Source organism: Apium graveolens, chromosome 6 (genome assembly GCF_009905375.1).
Source record: "Apium graveolens cultivar Ventura chromosome 6, ASM990537v1, whole genome shotgun sequence".
NCBI classification, from domain to species: domain Eukaryota; kingdom Viridiplantae; phylum Streptophyta; class Magnoliopsida; order Apiales; family Apiaceae; genus Apium; species Apium graveolens.
The window spans coordinates 305629981-305648865 of NC_133652.1; the positions used below are offsets into that span (position 1 = coordinate 305629981).

General features: G+C 34.6%; 3 protein-coding genes across 4 annotated transcripts; 1 reads left to right on the forward strand and 2 right to left on the reverse strand.

Moving 5' to 3' along the window:
- Window positions 1-3287: 3287 nt before the first annotated feature.
- Window positions 3288-5103, reverse strand: LOC141663683 (psbP domain-containing protein 7, chloroplastic). Its single transcript, XM_074469473.1, has 3 exons — window positions 4690-5103; window positions 4209-4416; window positions 3288-3853 (listed from the first exon to the last, which is right to left on the reverse strand). Exons 1-3 carry the CDS (start codon window positions 5033-5035, stop codon window positions 3535-3537), a joined length of 873 nt encoding a protein of 290 aa, XP_074325574.1. The 5' UTR covers window positions 5036-5103; the 3' UTR covers window positions 3288-3534.
- A 636-nt stretch (window positions 5104-5739) lies between these two features.
- Window positions 5740-12497, forward strand: LOC141668752 (vacuolar protein sorting 38). Of its 2 annotated transcripts, none has more exons than XM_074475752.1 (6): window positions 5740-6220; window positions 6917-7123; window positions 9454-9622; window positions 11212-11360; window positions 11706-11933; window positions 12247-12497. In XM_074475752.1, exons 1-6 carry the CDS (start codon window positions 6035-6037, stop codon window positions 12361-12363), a joined length of 1056 nt encoding a protein of 351 aa, XP_074331853.1. In that variant the 5' UTR covers window positions 5740-6034; the 3' UTR covers window positions 12364-12497. The 2 variants fall into 2 exon arrangements, with proteins under 2 accessions (XP_074331853.1, XP_074331854.1); XM_074475753.1 differs by lacking the exon at window positions 5740-6220 and adding an exon at window positions 6230-6665.
- A 1366-nt stretch (window positions 12498-13863) lies between these two features.
- Window positions 13864-18547, reverse strand: LOC141664255 (SNF1-related protein kinase regulatory subunit gamma-1-like). Its single transcript, XM_074470173.1, has 6 exons — window positions 18349-18547; window positions 18096-18268; window positions 15766-15960; window positions 15390-15665; window positions 14886-15049; window positions 13864-14458 (listed from the first exon to the last, which is right to left on the reverse strand). Exons 1-6 carry the CDS (start codon window positions 18545-18547, stop codon window positions 14161-14163), a joined length of 1305 nt encoding a protein of 434 aa, XP_074326274.1. The 3' UTR covers window positions 13864-14160.
- Between the last annotated feature and the right edge of the window lie 338 nt (window positions 18548-18885).

Below are 18885 nucleotides of genomic sequence, written 5' to 3' on the forward strand. Positions count from 1 at the left end.
ACATTGATAATGCTGGTTGTATGTACAAGTCAAGCTAATGACATTAAAGAAGCGCTGTTTGGGAGGCAACCCAATTTTATAATATTTATTTTTTTAATCCCACGTGTTGCCTTGATGTGTTTGTTTGAAGTGATTGAGGTGTTAAGATTGATTTTGAATAATAATGAAGGGTTTAGAATGATCACACAATGGATTAACATGCTCGTGCAGTTGATTCGCATGCTCATACAACATAACTACATCAACTAAACAAGCACTACGATGGCATAGACTCAGTGAAGCTTGTTATGGATCACGATACTTCAGGCATATGTATAGGGGAGTAATTCTTTCATTCTTTATATTATAGAATTATTAGTTTATTGTGTCATAAAGACATTGACTCATTTAAGTGCGAGGATGTGTTTTTAGTAAATGTGTTAAACATGTTTAAAAATTTCATATAGATTGCATTGTATCATATAGTTACATATATGCTAGTCGCATTGTATTGCATATCATATCATGATCTCAAGTTATTAGTAGTCCAAGTTGGTGACCTATGATGATACTATGTGTACCTTATTGTTGACTAAGTCTTGCTATGTTCACATGCTAAAGATGTTACTTGTGTAGTGTCACTTGTGCAGAGCTTATTTCTTAACACACTCTTATTATGCTCTTGAATTGAAACTTAGATATGCTTTTTTCTTGAGGGGCAGCCACTTGTTAATGATTAGAATTTTGACTATTCCCTTTTGAGCTTAGTACGTAAACGCTTAAGTTTGGGGGAAGTTATGGGGTGTAAATGTCTTTAAAAAAATTATATATAAAAAAAATATATAGATGTATGAATAGTAGCAATAAAGTACACACAAAAAAAAGTGGTATAATTGAGTAGGTTGAGCTCATTAATACTCGAGTAATTAAGTCTGAGGGGACTTTGTGCCTAGTAACCTAAAGCCTTTTATGGTTTGGGATTGCTGACCCAACACTCGCTACATGGGTATTGGTGCATAAATCTTTAGGGATCTTGACCATTGCACAGTTAATAAACCATTAAATATATGTGTATATAATATGGTTGGCAAAGTCTGATGAAGGTCGTAACTCACTTACACTGAGGAGCCACCCAACCCTTAGACCAAGCTTGTGAAGTCTTCTGACCATCGTAACTCACTTACACTGAGGAGCCACCTAACCTTAGACCGAGTAGTAAAAAAACCATATGTGTATATAGTAGTAGTATTATATTAATAAAGAAAGATATGAAAATCCCTTGCTAAACTTGAACGATGGCTAGTGCTAAGTAACAAAGTATTTAAGATCTATTCTAGTTCTCAGCTTGGGAGCTATTAACTCGCATGACTTGTCATGTTGAAATTTGTGTGTCTTTGTTCTTAGTTCATTAGAGAGCATTTTGTTAAACTAAGCACACACGCACACTCTGTACTTGTGTTAACTATATGGTGATATTGTGTGTGAGCTTGATATATCTAAACTTGGTGCATGAGCTGAAGGTTATTGTTGGCTTGGCATACACTATTATACTTGAGATCTTTGCATTTTAGATCATTTAATTGCATTCATGTAGTTGCATATTTTATGAGTTAGATGGATTTTGTGGGTACATTCACTATAGGCCCTCACGAGACCTTACTCGTCCACTAGGGCTACCTTGGGGTTTAAAGGGCTTGTTGCATATGCCAAATGCAGTCGTGATCACCTTACGGAAGTGGTATTAGTAGTAGTATATAATAATAATTTTACTCGAGGACGAGCAAAGGTTAAGTTTGGGGGTATTTGATACATGATCAATTTATAGATATTTTATGCCATGTTATACTTCTTTTAACCTTGTTTTGTGATACTTTAGTCCTAAATAATAAGTACTAGTTGTTATTTAACTTGGATGGATGCTAAGACTTAATTTTCTATGTTTACAGGGAATTATGGAAGAAGAAGGTGCAAAAGAGAGGAGTACATGATAAAAGAAGAAATTAAGGGAGTTCAGGACCTGAGCTTGGAGGCTCAGGGCCTGAAGAAATCAGTGGAGAAAATGCACTTACCTCAGGGCCTGAGCTTGTGAGTTCAGGGCCTGAGAGAAGCAGATTTGAAGAATAAGGAGTTCAGTGCCTGAGCTCTTATGAAGAGGCCCTGAAGACATCATTCAGGACCTGAGGTTAAGGTTCAGGGCTTGAACCTGACGAAAATTGTAATTCAAATAGATTTCTACTTTATTTTAAAATCTCTTTTAGTTGCCATGTATGATTGGAAAAAGGTACCATCTGAGTATAAAAACAATTAGTTAGGGTTTTATAAAAGAAAAAGAGGTATTGAGAGAGGTTAGAGAGAACTTGAGTAAGGATTGAAGGGATTCACTCCAAGTTTGAGAGATTTCATCAAGTTGTATCTTTCTTAACTCTATACTCTTGTAATCATGATTTTGGATATTAATATATGTTTATTTTCTTCCTTAATTATGAGTAGCTAATTCTCTAATTCGAGAATTAGGTAGTATTCGTTGGTAATATATGTTTGTTTGATTGTAGTGCAAATTCTCTATTTTGCTAATCTATCATTGAGGGCTTAACCCAATTAAGGGAGTCATGAACCTTTAATTGTATCTATAGGAGTTGTGATGAATTGAGAGATGAGTCATAATTCTTGTTCATGATATGATGGACATGGTTTAATTATTGATTGGGAGATTAATATGCGAGCTATGAAACTTATAATTCTTGGGTCTTAATAGTTTATTATTGTATTTCAATTGATCATGAGCGTGACTTTGGGATATAGTTGTAGGCATTATTTTGTATCTTGGGAGAGAACAATATAAACTTTGGAAGAATTGTTTTTAGCAAAGTAAGAGAAGTAGATATCGCAATACATCAACAATCATTGAACCAATTGAAGAACCCTAGTTCTCGGGTTGTTTTTCCTTATTTATAAATCTTTGATTTAATTAGTTGATAGTTTAATTAAGTTAGTAACAAACACACCGATTATTTCTACACACGTCTAGACATTAAGAGATCATATACTTGAATTAAATTGATTTAGTCCTTCCCTGAGAACGAACTTTACAAAAATACACAACAACATCAGGCTTGGTCCTCCCTGATATATAACGTAGAAATGCGGAATTCGATTGCCTTGATATATAATGTAGAAATGCGGAATTCGAGTGCCACCTAATCAGGCTTGGTCCTCCTTGATATATATAATGTAAAAATGGGGAATTTGATTGCCACCTAGTCAAGATTGGTCCTCCTTGATTTGATATATAATGTAGAAATGCAGAATTCGATTGCCACCTAGTCAGGCTTAGTCTTCCTTAATATATAATGCAGAAATGCGGAATTCGATTGATTGACCACCTGACAAGGCTTGGTCATACAAGATTATACACTTACAGAATCATACACTGATTGATATAATACTTCTATCTGGTTCTGGTTTTACCCCGTGAATCTCTTGCTTGTATATATATCATATTACAAAAAACTTGTCATTTACAAATTAAGAATCTTCACTTGTTTGCATTTGACATCAAATCTCAATTAAATTAAAGGAACTGGATATTTTATAGAAGTCAGACCTGAACATCGGCCATGTAGATTCAGGTGCTTGTGCATTTAGAGTGAACAATTTCCCTTTATAAGCACAACAAACTGCAATGTTATGTCGATTGAATGTTGGACTTTCGACTTTATACTCCAACTCATAGTATTTCACATTCTTACACATTTTATCTTCTCTCGAACTTGCTTGAATCAAGCTTCCTTTGATATTTGGCTGTCTCCTTGATTTGGTGATCATGCGGACCACTGCTTCTCCAACCTCATTTGCTTCCCCAAATGCTTCGATTCTGCAATTACGTCGAAAACAACTAATAAAGCGATTAATTGGAAAAAGTAAGAAAAGTGGGTGAAGTGGTGAAATCAATTAATATTTAATATATAAAATGGATTTAATGGAGGAAAGTAGTGAATGTAAATGAATGTAGTTAAATTTTATATTATAGAATTTTACTATTTTTGGAATGTATACAATTGAACTAGACGTCTTAAAAAGGAAACTGTATAGAATTGAACGGGACAAAGCCAATACATGGATTACTAACAAGGTGGAGTTAAGCAGAAGCTATTTGATAAACTTGGATGTGCAGAGAGTAACTCAAACGAGGTTGTTAAATCCGGAGAAAATGGTCTGAAAATACTTACGAGAAATCAGAGGCAACCGGTGAAACAATGACACTGACATTGAGCTCTCCGGTGGATCCAGGAGGACCAAATGCAACAACTGGTTCATTTATATTTCGACGACGACCACTAAGAGGGGGTGGATCAAGCAATCTTTGCGATTCTGCTTTTCCAGCTGCTCTGTATAATAGTGTTTGATCTCCTACCCAGTTTGATGGATATATAAATTCTGCGATGAAAACAAAAATTTCAAACAACAAAAGTATATACATTGATCAAATTGAATGATTAGTGTATTTGAACCGACTTTGAGGTATTTTGCTAAGCTAGAATCGAATCCATAATCTGGGACGACAAGAGATAAGCCCTTAAACACTTGAGTTATGTCATCGAGCTCCTATTCCCGTTAAAAGGAATGGATCACTTATTTTGCTTGTATAACTTAATTTGCTATTTATTTCAAAGAAGGAATGAATATAGGCAGAGTGTGATGTGCACTAACCAAATCCTTGTTCCCTCTCAATGCATCTGCTATATCCTCCAATTGGGTACAGCACATCCAACTTTAAACTCCTCGAATTATCCGGAAAGTTACCAAGAAGAAAGCTAGTAAGTCCAGCAAAATTAGCACCAACAGCAACAACAGAAGCTGAGCCAATTCCGGTTAAAAGTCGCCTCCTAAACACGGATGCAAGCGGCATAAATTGTTCCGACGGAGGTTTATCTAGGCGGTATGATGTGTTTTGCAATGTGTCTTTATTGTCACCGGAGGGTTGGCTCATAGAAAAATGAGAAGCAGAAGTAGTAGATTTCCATGTAGGAATGTAATGTTGCATGGCCATTTGCATAGATGTTCAAGTATTTCTTCAAGTGTGCAGGTTTATCTTAGTGACTTTAGCCTTTTAATATATCTGGTTCCAGTGGCTCTCATTCATTCATTCCTTTGATTTTTTACCAGGAGGAGTCAAGAGGACATTACAATTTACACCAGACAGGTGAAAATTGGCCCTTGATAGACCTTTTTTCATAGCATAAAACATATATAAATTTTGTAATCCTAGTTAAATTTTTATTTACTAATAAGTTGTTGTTAATAGTTTCCCGATCCTGTCTTTTGAGATATACTGATTAGATTTGGCTTTGGTTGTTCTTAATAGTTTATAAAATTACTTTTTAAAAAAAAAATTATAAAAACAACTTTTTTGACTGATACAATTAGTTATATTTCTTTAACAATTTTAATATATCCGTAAAAAATTTAGACTCGTAAATTGAAAAGAAAGAGATTCAACAAATTTTTTAATAGTAATAATTTGTAAATATGATATTACAAGTTAAATTTCAATAAATAAAAATTTCGAACTATTTTATTTATTAATCAAGATTATTTATTTATTAAAATAAAAAATATCTTATTTTTCTTATGTTAAAATTAATAAAAAAATATTTATTTAATGAAATTATTCGCTAATCCAATATTTATTTATCGAGATTCGTAATATTTTTGGAAAGATGGGTGATTACCGATTAATAAACCAATACTTACACTTTCATACTGAATTAGAAAGGGGGGAACTGCACTATTACCGAATACCGATCAGCTTTGTAACCAACCCAGTTTTTGTGTTAAAATTTTGAGAACCCTAATTCTCAATATTCTAATACTACCATAATAATAATTGTATCTTTATGTATGATATACTCTATAGTTGTATTAATTTATTTCTTGTTGAATGCAATGATGAAGAAACCCTAATTCCCCAAATTAGAGACGACGATGGTGAAGTGGATCAACCATGATCTATTATACCTCTTGCCAATTTCATCAATACTAGTTGCTATTCTCAATGGAACCATCTTCTTCTTCTTCTTCGTCTTCGTCTTCGAGTTGTGAAAGTAAACAACAAGAGATAGTAGAAGAATGGGAAGATTTTGAACAAGCCTTAGCTCGTTTGTGGAGTTTATCGTCTGCTCTTAATCAAGCCAATCTTCGCAAATTGTCGTTGCAAGATAAGTTACAATCTCACATACAGGTCCGCTTTTGTATTATTGTCTCTTTTGATCTAATAATAACTTGTTTAGTTCCTCAATTGTGAAACCAAAACTCGCGAAATGTCACCTTATGTTACGGTTTGAGATGGGGAGTACAATGTATCACACAGGGAATGTGATTACAATGTATTACACGGGGAATGTAAGTAGAGCAGCATGTCACAAACTTGAGATCATCAACCAAAAACTCTGCTTAAAAATGCACCCCCTTTTGTGACAGTTATAACAGAACTTTGTGTATTTCAATCTATACAACTTCGTCTCAGTGGTTGCTAAGCCATAGTATGGTGAGAAAACACAAATTAAAATCGGTTGCGGACTGGATTGGAGGTCAAAGTAGTCGTTAGCTATTACTTATCTAGCTCGTCAATAAACTGGATTGAAGTTTGGTTCAGAAGAAGAGATTTTTGTTTGCAGTTGATACTGGTAATGGTTCTTGTTTGTAAACACCTCAAAAGATAAATTTTTTAGTTTGGTACTTCTATTAACATAAGCTACATTTACTCATGCATCTGAGAATGGTAATGGTTCTTGTTTGTAGAAACTTTAAAAGATAAGAACTCCTGCTACCATAATCTACCTTAACTCATGCAGTTGATAAAATTTGTTTTACTGATAAATGAGCAATACTTTTGAGCACGCTTGTGACCTCTATGTTATCTATATGGTGGGGGCAGGTAGAGGCAGAGACATTAAATCGATCAAATGTACTTGATGAGATGCGCGAACAATTGGAGTCTCGCAAATTGATTATGGGAAATACGTCGATGCATTCGAAGGTTGTAAAAGAGAAAGTTAAAATGCAAGAGGAACAACTTAGTGCTGAAATAAAATCACTGTTAGTTGCAGGAAGTGCTCTATCTGTTGCTAGTAAGCATTTGCAGGTATGCCAGTATATACAGACATTCTTACTATTGTTCATGGTAGATCATCATGTAGCAAAGAGATGATGGACATTCTTCGAACTGCTTCTCTTCTTATCTTGTTAAATAAAATCAATGATAAATTGATGTTTTAATTTATATATTTAGGTTCTCGTGTTTGTAAGGTTTTTCAATCACCATTTCATGTGGTGTTCAGAGTAGACAGACGGCTGGTATTCTTGTTTTAATGGAAATTCAGAGTGATTTTCATGATGTCAGAGACAGCTATGAAGCATTGCACTAGAAATGAGTTTGCAAGTGATTACTTTTGATTTGAACATGATTTTATTGGACTACAGTTGTCTTAGTTTCCATTACATTAGATATGAGTTTGCAAGTGATTCATTTATGTTACACTTTCATAAAGTATGTTAAAATTTTATAGTTATTTTCTGAAGCTTAAATTATATAATATCAAGCTTAACGAATACTAATATCAGTGACTAATTTAGATCAGATTCCTAACTAATACTACTAGACTTCTAGACCTATAGTTGACATCATTGCACAATTTGGATGTGTTAATGTGGTAGAATTGAAAGACTGTTAATATCTCTTGCCCTGCTGCTATCAGCAACTATCAACTATATTGCTGCATTGTGGTATGAAGCCTTTTTAGTCATTCCTTAGGGACTGCTATCTGTGGCTCTCATTCGGTGAGTCATGATTAGTTTGCAATTCATCTAGACATGCTCTTTGGTCAATGAAATGTGAACTCCAAAGTTTTCTTTTCTGTAAAGGTTTCTGATAAAAAAACATTTTTTTGTTTGTGTGAAAGCTGATCTCATTTCACGACATCTTTAATTGTAATACATATAACAGCTCTAATATGCTCACACATGTTTTGGTGTGTGAGAGAGGGGGGGGGGGGTTTAAAGAACATTTTGTTGAAACTTAGCAAACTGTTAAACTTGGTGACAGGATTTAATCAATCATTCGGCAAGGAAAAATCAGGTGCAATATAGTTTAAAACTACATTTGTAACGAACTTGTGAATTGTGATTGGCATAAAAACTTTGTATACATGTGGAGCAATGACCATCGAGATATGCAGATAGTTCGTTTTGCAAAATACATAAAATGATGTCTATATAATCACATGTTTGTGTGAAGTCAAAAACATTATATACACATATATATATATATAGAGAGAGAGAGAGAGGGAGGGAGGGAGGGAGAGAGAGAGAGAGAGAGAGAGAGAGAGAGAGAGAGAGAGGGAGGGAGGGAGACGGTGGGAGGGAGGGAGCGGGGACACTCTTATATAAAGAACTAGAACAACATAGAAGCTAACATGAAATTTCATATAGATAATAATTCTAGCAACAACCAGGATTTTAAATATAATCTAAATTAGGAAACATATGATTACATGTAAATCTCATTGTGATAAAAACTTTAAAGAACATTATAAATTGAAACTTAGGAAATGTTAAATTTGGTGAGTGGATTTAATTTTATTATCCGGCATGGTAAAACCAAGTGCAATATAGTTTAAGCCGATTAGTAACAAACTTGTGAATTGTGATTAGGATAACAACGTTTTTACATGTCTAGAAAAAGCCCTCGAGACATGCACGATTTTTGTGTTGGATGCCAATTCCTGACACTATGACACTTGATTTTAAAATTTTAGATGAAATTTTTATGTTAGATTTGATAAGCTAAGTTTCATTGTTGTTAAACTTTGTCATATAATGCCAACATTTATTTTTTTGTAAAAAACAAAGGGACATGATGGTGTTCTTCCTTGTTCTTTATATAAGGGTGTTCTCTCTAGATTGCAACTGTATATATATACACTTACATGCTTATATAGGTTAGTTTACAAATACCCCGATGTAGAATGAGGTATTTTTGTGGCTTTAGTGAGACCATGCTTTGAATTCAACTTGAACACTTAAATGCATTAAAACTGAATTTCATGTAGGATTTTCAGTTGCATTAACAATCTAATTTTATCTTTTAGGGGGCGGTTGAGATCAATTGCATTAAAATATATCAATAGCAAAAAGATCAGCCAAAAAGGCTGGGCCGACCTCAGGCCAACTTAAACAGTAGGTGCCACCAGCTACTGAAGCACCTAACTAAATTTTCGCTGCAGTAGCACTGACAACAATTAAACCTTGACACAAGTTAAATATATTATAGAATATGATATCTGAGAATTTAGTGAAGTTTAATTGGCATGTTGAGAAAAATGAAGCCATACATGATTTGGAACATCTTATTTGTGTCCAGTCGTCCATTAGTCTGCATGTAATGACGTTGAAGCCTAATTATAGTTATTACAGGAAGCAAATGCGTCATTGGCTGGAGAAAGAGGTTGCACACGTCTTAAAAACTTGCAAAAATTGCTAAGACTGAGGCAACAGTACATGGTATCACAAGTATCATTAATTTATCCTGTCAAGGTTGTCGTGGGACATACATGTGAGCAAGAACTTGAATCGTTTACCTCCGGTTAGTAAGCTGGTATTACTGTCTTGTAAAAATTATATAATTTTTTTATGAGGAACTTGTTATGTGTTACTCTGTTAGTATATTATATTTTTGTGGTTGATAGTTCATAGAAGGCAAGTTGAATATCATATAGAAAAATAATAAATCATAGTAGACCGCCCAGTATGTTGTTGGTAAGTATTAAAAGATGTTGAAAATTATGTTAAACTTTATTTTGTTGATGGCTGCAAAAATTTTATCAGAAGGCAACATCAATAAACAGTGTAAATATTAGGATACATTCATACAAATCTGTTTGGACATCAAGGCATGCAGTAAATTAACATGAAAAAAGGCAAAAAAAGTACAATGAAAAGGTATGGCGCTCCTAAGTAATTACTGGGCCATGAAAATTAATGATTGTGATAATTATTACCAGATATGAATCATAAAACATGCACCAACTTCATTTGCAGTGTGTTGTAGCTGCTTTCTTAGACTTATATACTTACTGATATATATATATATATATATCTTTTTCAAAATTTGAATTATATAAATGGTCTAGCTGTTAGATGCTCATTTGTGTGGAGAGAGAACACATAGAACATAATATCATGAATATATCAGGTTAAGCTCTTCTTCTTTACAAGTTCTTGCTGTTAAGAACTTCCTGTTTGCAAGTTCTTGCTGTTATCTTTTTGTATCTGGCTATTTTTAGTAAATTATTACATGTATACAGGAGCAATCTCTTGTTTGTACGTTTCTTTCTTGCTATTTGGCAATACATAACTGTCCTGAATCTTTTATTTGAAGATAGTTTGTTCACAGTAATCCATCATACATTAATGATTTATCTTTCCGGGAAAAAGATTAGCTGACATGTGTTCTTGACACTTTTGTTGCTTTGAAACCTTGTGATCTTTCATTCAATACTTTAAGATGAATTACACAATGTGCACAAGCTGAATAGTTTGTTGCAAAAGTTCATTCCAAATGGTTTATTTAATGATAACATGTGTACTTATCCCAGTATGTACAAGTTGTGGTTCTTGGATATTTTGGCGTAGAATTTTTTTAGTTATAAACTGATTTACCGGCCTAGATATTTGGTCCATGTATCAGTACTTGAAAATGGAAGCTTTTCATACTGATAGAGATTTTTCTATGTATAAATTGGTCTAGTCGTCTAAATATCTGGCCCATTTATTCTATTAAAAAATAGAAGTGTTTCACACTGATAAATCAAAATTAGAAATTTAATTTATTATATACTTGTTGATGTTATGTTATCTTTATCTAACCATCCTAAATAACACGTGTTTGCTCATTTAGTTTGGTTTCAGATATTTAAACATTATTCTTGCTAGAGTCACTTTATGGCTTTTGTTTTTTCAGTTTTTTTTCCATTTTTGCTACTTGCTACGCATGTTAGGTGCTTTAATAGCTGTTTGCACTTTTTTTTAAAGTTGCCTTGTGCTATCGGTCAGCTTTGTTGACCACTCTTATTTTATTTATTCTAATACAATTGACCTTCCCCCCCCCCCCCCCCACAAAAGAAAAAGAAAAGGAGAAGTCATTTTTTCTCTGATCTCCTTGCTTTTAACCAGGGGATCCTTCTGGACTAAAGCCTCCCGACCAAGGATCATTAACTATTTCAGGTCTTCATCTCTCCTTGCTCCCTTTTACGAAGATGAGCTTTTTCACTAATAAGAAGGAGGTTCAAAGATCTGCAACAGCCCTGGGATATGTTGCACATGTATATTCCTTATCTCCTCTTGATAAACTTGCGATGATTTATGACGAAATGTTGTTGAAAAAGATCTAGCAATGCTATGCTTGCATTTGTCCATGTTTGCATAAGTCTAGAAACTTATAAAGTTTAAAAAATCTTCCAAATTCATAGAGAGTTCCGTATTGGCAAATTGCATATTTTTAAAATACATGCGGCATTTTAGGCACTGTTAGATTTTTTTGGTGCTTCTCAGGACAGAAATTAGTATGTTACCTTTTCTTAGTTGCCAGTGTGTTCTAGTATGTGTAATAACTTGTGGGCCTATTGGTTAACAAAAAAATATTGGCTTGGTTACGATTCCTGTTACAGGCCGTTTCACTTGTTGCTTCATACTTAGAAGTTCCCTTGCGCTACACTTTACGTATGGGTGGTTCTCGATCATATATACGTGATTATGCGCCTTCCATAGAAACAGCATCAGCTGATTCGGCATCAAGTGTACCGTTTTCTTCAAATTCAAAGCCTATTGAATTTCCTCTTTTTCTAGAAGGGCAAGACACAACCAGAGCAGCTTATGCTGTATTCCTTTTAAATAAGGTAATACTTGCTGCCTTTGTGTTATATATTTACTTGGTAGCTTGGGGGAAAGGGTGGTTTATTGAGGTCTTATAAGAATTGCGATGCAGTGCAACAAATTGGTCGAATTTCTGTCTTTTTGGTGGTAATATGAACTCGGTTTTTGTTAGATTTTTTTATGCGTAAGAGTCATATGCATCCAAAGTTTTATTTTCAACTAATTTTTTGTTTGTACTCTCCTTGTCTAAAAATCTATTTGAATTATACAGCATTTAATTCTCAATTGTCATAATTTTTGTAACCTGGGTATTACCTTTCATCTCAATCTTTACAGGATCTAGAGCAGCTATTAAATTTCATTGGTGTTCAGAGTTTAGGGCCTCGCCATGTACTGGCTAATTTGAGGGAACTCCTCAAGACCATCCTTTCTCCAGAATATATTGACACATAACTAAAGGTTCAAACATTTGATTGTAAGTTTTTGTAAATGTTCCCATCTGTATTCTTACAAACAATTACATTGGTGCTAATATTTTTTGAAGCACCTAGGTGTAGTTCCAGCTTTCCCGCTCCCCTTTTCTAGTAGCTTCCAAGAAATGAGTGTTACGACTTACGATGCAATAGTTGATAAATACTTTGTATACTCCAACCTTTGTTACTTTGATTGACTACCTAATTAAAGCAAAGTCATCTTGTTGCTGTGTGGTAAGAAGCCATTTGCCCCATTGCTATGAACTAAACGAAAGTCCGGTCTTTGAGTGAATATTTCCATAAGGATGTATGTAATTTGTATATCTATCACAAAATTTGGATATCTGTAGGATTTTGTATGAGAGTCATAGAAATTTGGATATCTGTAGGATTCTGTAGGAGAGTCATAGAAAGTCTACCGCCGGAGAGTCGGATAATATATGATAACAAAATCACATGTGGAAATGACATTGTTTATATGTAGGTTTACAAATCTTTCGTAAATTTGGGCGATCTTATTATGTAAGAATTTTGCATATGGAAATGACATTGTTTATATGTAAGTTTTTCAAATCTTTTGTAAATTTGGGCAATCTTAATATGTAAGAATTTTGCGGACAGCGCAGTCAAAATTTGTATCATGATGTGAAAAACTGAAAAAGTTCATATTTATGTTCTGAATTAAAATATATGTTTTAACAAAATCAGTAAACCATTTCATATATTTCATAAACCAAGGGCTGCATCATTCATTTATCCATACAGAAAAATCCATAATAACAGGGAATAGCAGTCTTTACATTAAGCACATGAATACATTAATCATGTACTTAATACATGATTAGAGAATGATTAGGGGGATGTTTTGGCTGAGTATTGCCGTTTCTTGGTGTGGAGAGATTTTTATTGAGGAAGTTCGAATGATGGAAGTTCGAATGATGGATGGGGAATCGTTGAATGAGAAAATGTGTTCATGGTATTATAAAGTTATGGTAAAGGTTCTTTTGGCTGGTGAGAAATGGCTTTCTGATGAGGTTTTTAGCGAGCCGGAAGTTATTATGAAAGTTTGTTTTGAACAGATGGATGAAGGCTGTGATGCAGATGTTACCAGAGTTGGAAACGTTTGGTGATGGATTGGGAGAATTGTTTATATGGGTTGTGGTTAAAACTGACCTGGATTTCCATTCTTAAATTGCCTGCAACTTCCTTTAGAAAACAAGTGTCTTTGATATGCTTCTGTTTTGTTGACACTTCTAGGTAAAATGTTCTTATTTTGTGGATTTGTAATCACTTACAATGATTTGTAGATTTTGTTTCTCTTTTAATTGTCCTTCCTGCAGGAAAATTTGCTGCTTCTGCCGGTGCATGTAAGTTTTGTGAACTCTGGTGTATGTCTATTATCTATGGAAGGGTTATCATTCCTCATTACTGGAAAATAACTAGTCAGGCAGTCATTAACAATGCTAATTAGGTTGAGAGATGAGAAAGGCATTTCATGAAAACCAAACAATTTTCTACATAGTACAACTATGATACTTTCAGTTCATGAATCTTATTTTCCTCTGAATCCTGATCAGATGTTTCGGAGTTATGACCAAGATCTTTACAATAAGCTTTGACCTAGCTTACATCAACTCCGGTTAATTTTCAGCTGTTCTGGTTACACAGACTAATTAGTAGTAGGAAGGAAAAAAATATTATACTGAGAACATACAACATAAAGGATTTCAATTGAAATTAAAGATCCTATTAGCTCGTCTTCTCAAGATCCAGACCTTTACACCCTGCTGTTGATTGGTTGAGGTAAAACTCCATCAAAGAAGTCCCCGAAGTAACCACGAGGCTCGTGTACTAGCTTTGATATGATATCTCTTAGTGTGATCACGCCACCTAGATTTCCCTCATCATCAGCTACATAAATCCGATGAATCTTCATTGAATCGAGCTTCATGATTACTTCTTTAAGTGAATTGTTCCTCGTGCATGTGACTACATCACTTGTTAGTGGAGACGACTTCAGATGTTCTTCAAGGTAGCTTCTTACAGCAGAGAGGAAGCTCTTTGCTGTGATAGATCTGTAGTAATGCATATGATTAATGAGTAGTACTTCATAGTTTCACAGGATTACTTTAATCAGACATGTCAACAAATTTCATCCATTATAGTCCTCTTTTGCTAAAATATAGTTCAACATTAAAACCTCGAGATGTTAGAAGAAGGACCTTACCAAGATCTTACATTAATATTTTAACACTCACCTCACTCGAAAGCCCATTTAAAAGATATATCTTGAAGGCTAAACCTACATACACAACATAGGTAACTAATCAAATGGTGCACATACACTAGGTCTCTAGTAACATACTTCTGTATGTTGGCATCAAATGGTGCACATACACCAAGTCTACTAGCATACTTTTGCATTTTGGCAGGCAGTAGCCACATTGCGAAGACTGAAAAGAAGTATATCTGATCAAGAGCTGCAAAAGTTTAGTGACTAACCTGTGATTTTTATAGATAGCAGGTGCAAGCAGAAGGAACTGAATGTCTCTAATGCTTATACTGCCTATTGCTTTGCCACCGCCACTTTCAACCACAGGTACTGCACCTACTCCCTTCTGCCTCATCAGCTTAAAGGCCTGTAGCACTGGCTCATCCTCGTACACCTTAAAACAGGAGAGGATTGAATAAGTTCAGTTGGAAGCAAACTAATATGCACAAGCCTGAAGCATAGTAGCCTGAAGCATACTAATCGCGTCCTCATTACATCCAGATACTGGTAAAAGAAGCCAAAAGTAATGTTTCCCAGATCATTCTATCAAGGCTTCATGGAATCAACAAGTATTTGAGGTAACTAGTCCCTCTCAACCCTGAATAATTTTTTCTGCCAGCTTCTAGAGAGCCCATACTAAATATAAACTAGCCCCCCTTAGCCTTTGTTACACGACAGAGAATATATAACATGGTCAGAACGAAGAAATACAAATTTATTGCTAGTTGTAGTACCTTCACAACGCGATTAGGCTTCATCAGAGGAAGACCAAGTTCCGAAAGTTTCTTAGTACCCCAACTTTCAAACCATTGCAGACCAGCACATTCCTCTAACATATGAATAACAGCAGACTGGGTAATGATGTTTTCAATCTTTCCTTCCCCGAGATCAACCACGGGAACACTCTTCATTCTGTATGTTGATAGCAGCAAGAGCATAGTCAAAAACGAGTTTGAAGACTGCAAAGCAAGAAAGGGAGCCCAGCGAAATGACCCTGATATATCTCGAACCTGTGCAGTTGGAGATTTTGGTAATGTGGGATAGAAATGTAAAAAAAAATAAATAAGATGACCTACATCAAACTGAGGTATATATAGAAGTCTGACAAACCTTGGCATTCTTATAAAATTCAGAGTTAGTCAAAGCCTCAAAAAAATCTCCAGAGATGGAGGCCTCATCAAAAGGGTTCGCGCCTTTATATCTGGGAGAAGACATTCCAGAAGCTGCTCTTGCAACAGCAGGGCTCATTGGTTCTTCTGATTCAGGTATGAAATCTGTGTTTGCTGATCCGTCCTTCTTTTCTGACTGCAAAACATTGAAAAAGAAACTATATGTTGGCTAGCTTTTTTCTAGTACTTAAACAAAATATAGAATTTTGTTGCTGATAATATCAACAACATTATTTTTGGCATGATTCAGAATATATAGAGTAAAAAGCATCTTTCCCAACATAATAAGAAAACACAGTGCATTGAAAATCTGAAATAAATTAAAATTACAAAAAAATAATACTATATGATTCAGTTAAATAGAAATATCAGCAAGATAATAATGTGTCCTTTTTGTCTCTTCAATGTTGTCTCATGCCTTCTCCTTGATGTCTTCGATTTCCTCTGTTGTTGCCTGTAGAGCAATTACCATCGAAGCCACGAACAGGCCTCTTAGAATATTTTCTAAAAGAAACAACCAACTTCTCGTTGTTTGTCACATCTTCAACTTGTTCACCCTCTGGCTCTCCATGGTCCAGTGTCTTTGTAAACTCCAGTTCACAGTCAGTCTCGATTAAAGACACAGCCTTCTTTGGCCTCGCTTCAACAATATTGAGACAGTAAGTCTGATTTTCATGATTTACCCTAATAGTATCTCCACTAGTAACACATGCAAAGTCTTTCAAGATTGTTTCCATGGCTTCTCTCCGATTAGAAAGACTCATGATAAATTTAGTACTATGTGGTTGTATTTTCAACAGTGTGCCTCTCGGAAGAATAACGCACTCAAAGTTAGCAAGCTGACCTTTTTGTAACAATAAACTATTCATCATCCACTTAGGAAGATACACATTACCCTCCTCTTCAATATACTCTAGAACTCCACAATGCGAATATTTACGCACCAAGGGGTTTATGATCTTAAAAGCATTGGGGTATTCAAAATTTCTCATGGATATGACTGCATCACGAGCAGATTTAGGCATTATAATTTTGTTACCATCTTCACAATTAAATTTGTTTATATGCGAGAGTGGAAAACATCGAAAGTGTAAACTAGGCTTTGATTTATCACCCGCATTGCTGAATTGGGGCTTTGATTTGTCACCATCCTTGTTTGGTTGATCATACACATCGTGCTTGAAGTTAGGCCTCGATGATCTATCACGAGCTTTTCTTCCATGATCATGCACATCGTAGCTGTAGCTAGGCTTGGATGATAGATCACGAGCATTTTTACGATGATTAGGCTTGTCGGAATCTAGATTTTCTACCCATCGAATAAATTGAGAAAGATGTACTCGTAAATCCTTGTACACTATCTTAACAGTTTTAAGAGCAGAAGTAGAGGCAGGCTTTATAATTTTGTTCAAATCCGAGAACGGGAGACATTGAGGGGGGGAGCTAGGTTTTGATTTAGTATCCGGTTTTGATGCATAACAAGCTTTTGATGAAGGAGCATGCAGAGACCTTGATTTAGATGTATAACAAGGTTTTGATGAAGGAACATGCAGAGATCTTGATCTGGAATAACAAGCTTTTGGTGAAGGAGCATCTAGAGACATTGATCTTCTAGCCATTGGTTGAAATTTGTCTGAGAAGTTGGATGATGAAATTTGTCCGAGGAGTTTATGTATTTATAGGAAAAGAGTTCCAGGAAACAAATTTGTATAAGGATTTTAATTTTTTTAAAGTAACTGATCAAACAACTATAGAAAAAACTTAAACATAATTGAATTTGAATCTTATATTGAATATTACAGAATTAGAATGAAGAAAATATATTTGAACTTTTTTAATAAAGTCTTTCATGTTTAGGATTAAGTTACTTGTTAGAATAATATAAGATCCTTCCATTCTCTAACAACCTTAAGATTAAGATTTTAGAGTAACTGGTTACTTAACATGTATCAGATCCACTCTTCGAGTAACTGGTTCCTTACCATTACCCTTTTGTTTTCCTTCATGGACCAGAGATGCTGAAACTAGAAAAGAAAGCTGGCTAGCTTTCTCTAGTGCTAAAACGAAAGATAGAATTTTATTTTGTTGCTGATAATATCATCAAATGGACAGACTAATTTAAAGATAGAATTCTTGCTTCCTGCAGCTAGATGGTCCAGTTCAGACAGCAATAACTAGTTAAACTCTGATACAGATAACAGTTTTTGGCTGATAGAAATGTATATACACTCTGATATATGTACTCTTGAATTATGTATGTAGGATACGAACCTGATGCAGAATCCATACGACAATACCAGCATATTCTATGATGCCAAGATATCGATCAATCCAAGTAGCATCCTCTGGTGCATCAACATCCACAACAGGAACACTAAGAATGTTATGTTGGGCCATTATCTTGACAGCTTCAGCCACACTCGTGTCGGAATTGATCTCAATAACTGAGAAGAACAATGACATACACAAATCACAAAATCCTCAAAGCAATATGGCGATGCATGTATAAGAAATATGATGATACCTTGAGAATGAGAAGAATGAGGGAAGGCAGAAACAGGGATGCTTTCAAAGCAAGCATTAAGCTTCTCAGAAGGAGTGAGCTGTGGTTCTTGAATATCCCACAAATCCTCAACTTGCAAGCCCAGCTTTGCTTCTGGACTTGAAATCCCTTCACTTGCACACTTTCTTGAAGTTTTAATCTCCTCCATCTTCCTCTCCATATTCCTAGCTATAATTTGTTTTATGTTATCAAACTATCTAGAAAAATTCAAAAAAACAGCTAGTGCATGTGTTTTCATGTATACAACAGTGAAGATGTATGTAATCACTTGCATGGTAAAAGATTGACCCGTTAATTTCTAAAGGCCATCCATATATTAATCATCCCCAACCTCTATTGGCCTATTCTCACGTAACAAATTTATCAAGGTATTGCCGAATATTGCCGAATAAAAGAATAAATTTTATATTACTATCAATTCCAAATTAAATTAAATATGTGTTGCTATACAAAGGGAAACTGAAATTAAGTTCAACATTAACTATATAGCTTATACCC

Bases quoted from the DNA above. Each gene is read 5' to 3' on its own strand.
- LOC141663683 (XM_074469473.1), bottom strand. From the start codon at position 5,035: ATGCAAATGGCCATGCAACATTACATTCCTACATGGAAATCTACTACT. The intron at 4,417-4,689 runs GTTAGTGCACAT...TTTTCATCGCAG, and splicing joins TGAGAGGGAACAAGGATTTG to AATTTATATATCCATCAAAC. The intron at 3,854-4,208 runs GTAAGTATTTTC...ACGTAATTGCAG, and splicing joins CCGGTTGCCTCTGATTTCTC to AATCGAAGCATTTGGGGAAG.
- LOC141668752 (XM_074475752.1), top strand. From the start codon at position 6,035: ATGGAACCATCTTCTTCTTCTTCTTCGTCTTCGTCTTCGAGTTGTGAA. The intron at 9,623-11,211 runs GTTAGTAAGCTG...GCTTTTAACCAG, and splicing joins ACTTGAATCGTTTACCTCCG to GGGATCCTTCTGGACTAAAG. The intron at 11,934-12,246 runs GTAATACTTGCT...CAATCTTTACAG, and splicing joins CTGTATTCCTTTTAAATAAG to GATCTAGAGCAGCTATTAAA.
- LOC141664255 (XM_074470173.1), bottom strand. From the start codon at position 18,547: ATGGAGAGGAAGATGGAGGAGATTAAAACTTCAAGAAAGTGTGCAAGT. The intron at 15,666-15,765 runs GTTTGTCAGACT...CCAACTGCACAG, and splicing joins AATTTTATAAGAATGCCAAG to GTTCGAGATATATCAGGGTC. The intron at 15,050-15,389 runs GTACTACAACTA...TCCTGTTTTAAG, and splicing joins AGCCTAATCGCGTTGTGAAG to GTGTACGAGGATGAGCCAGT.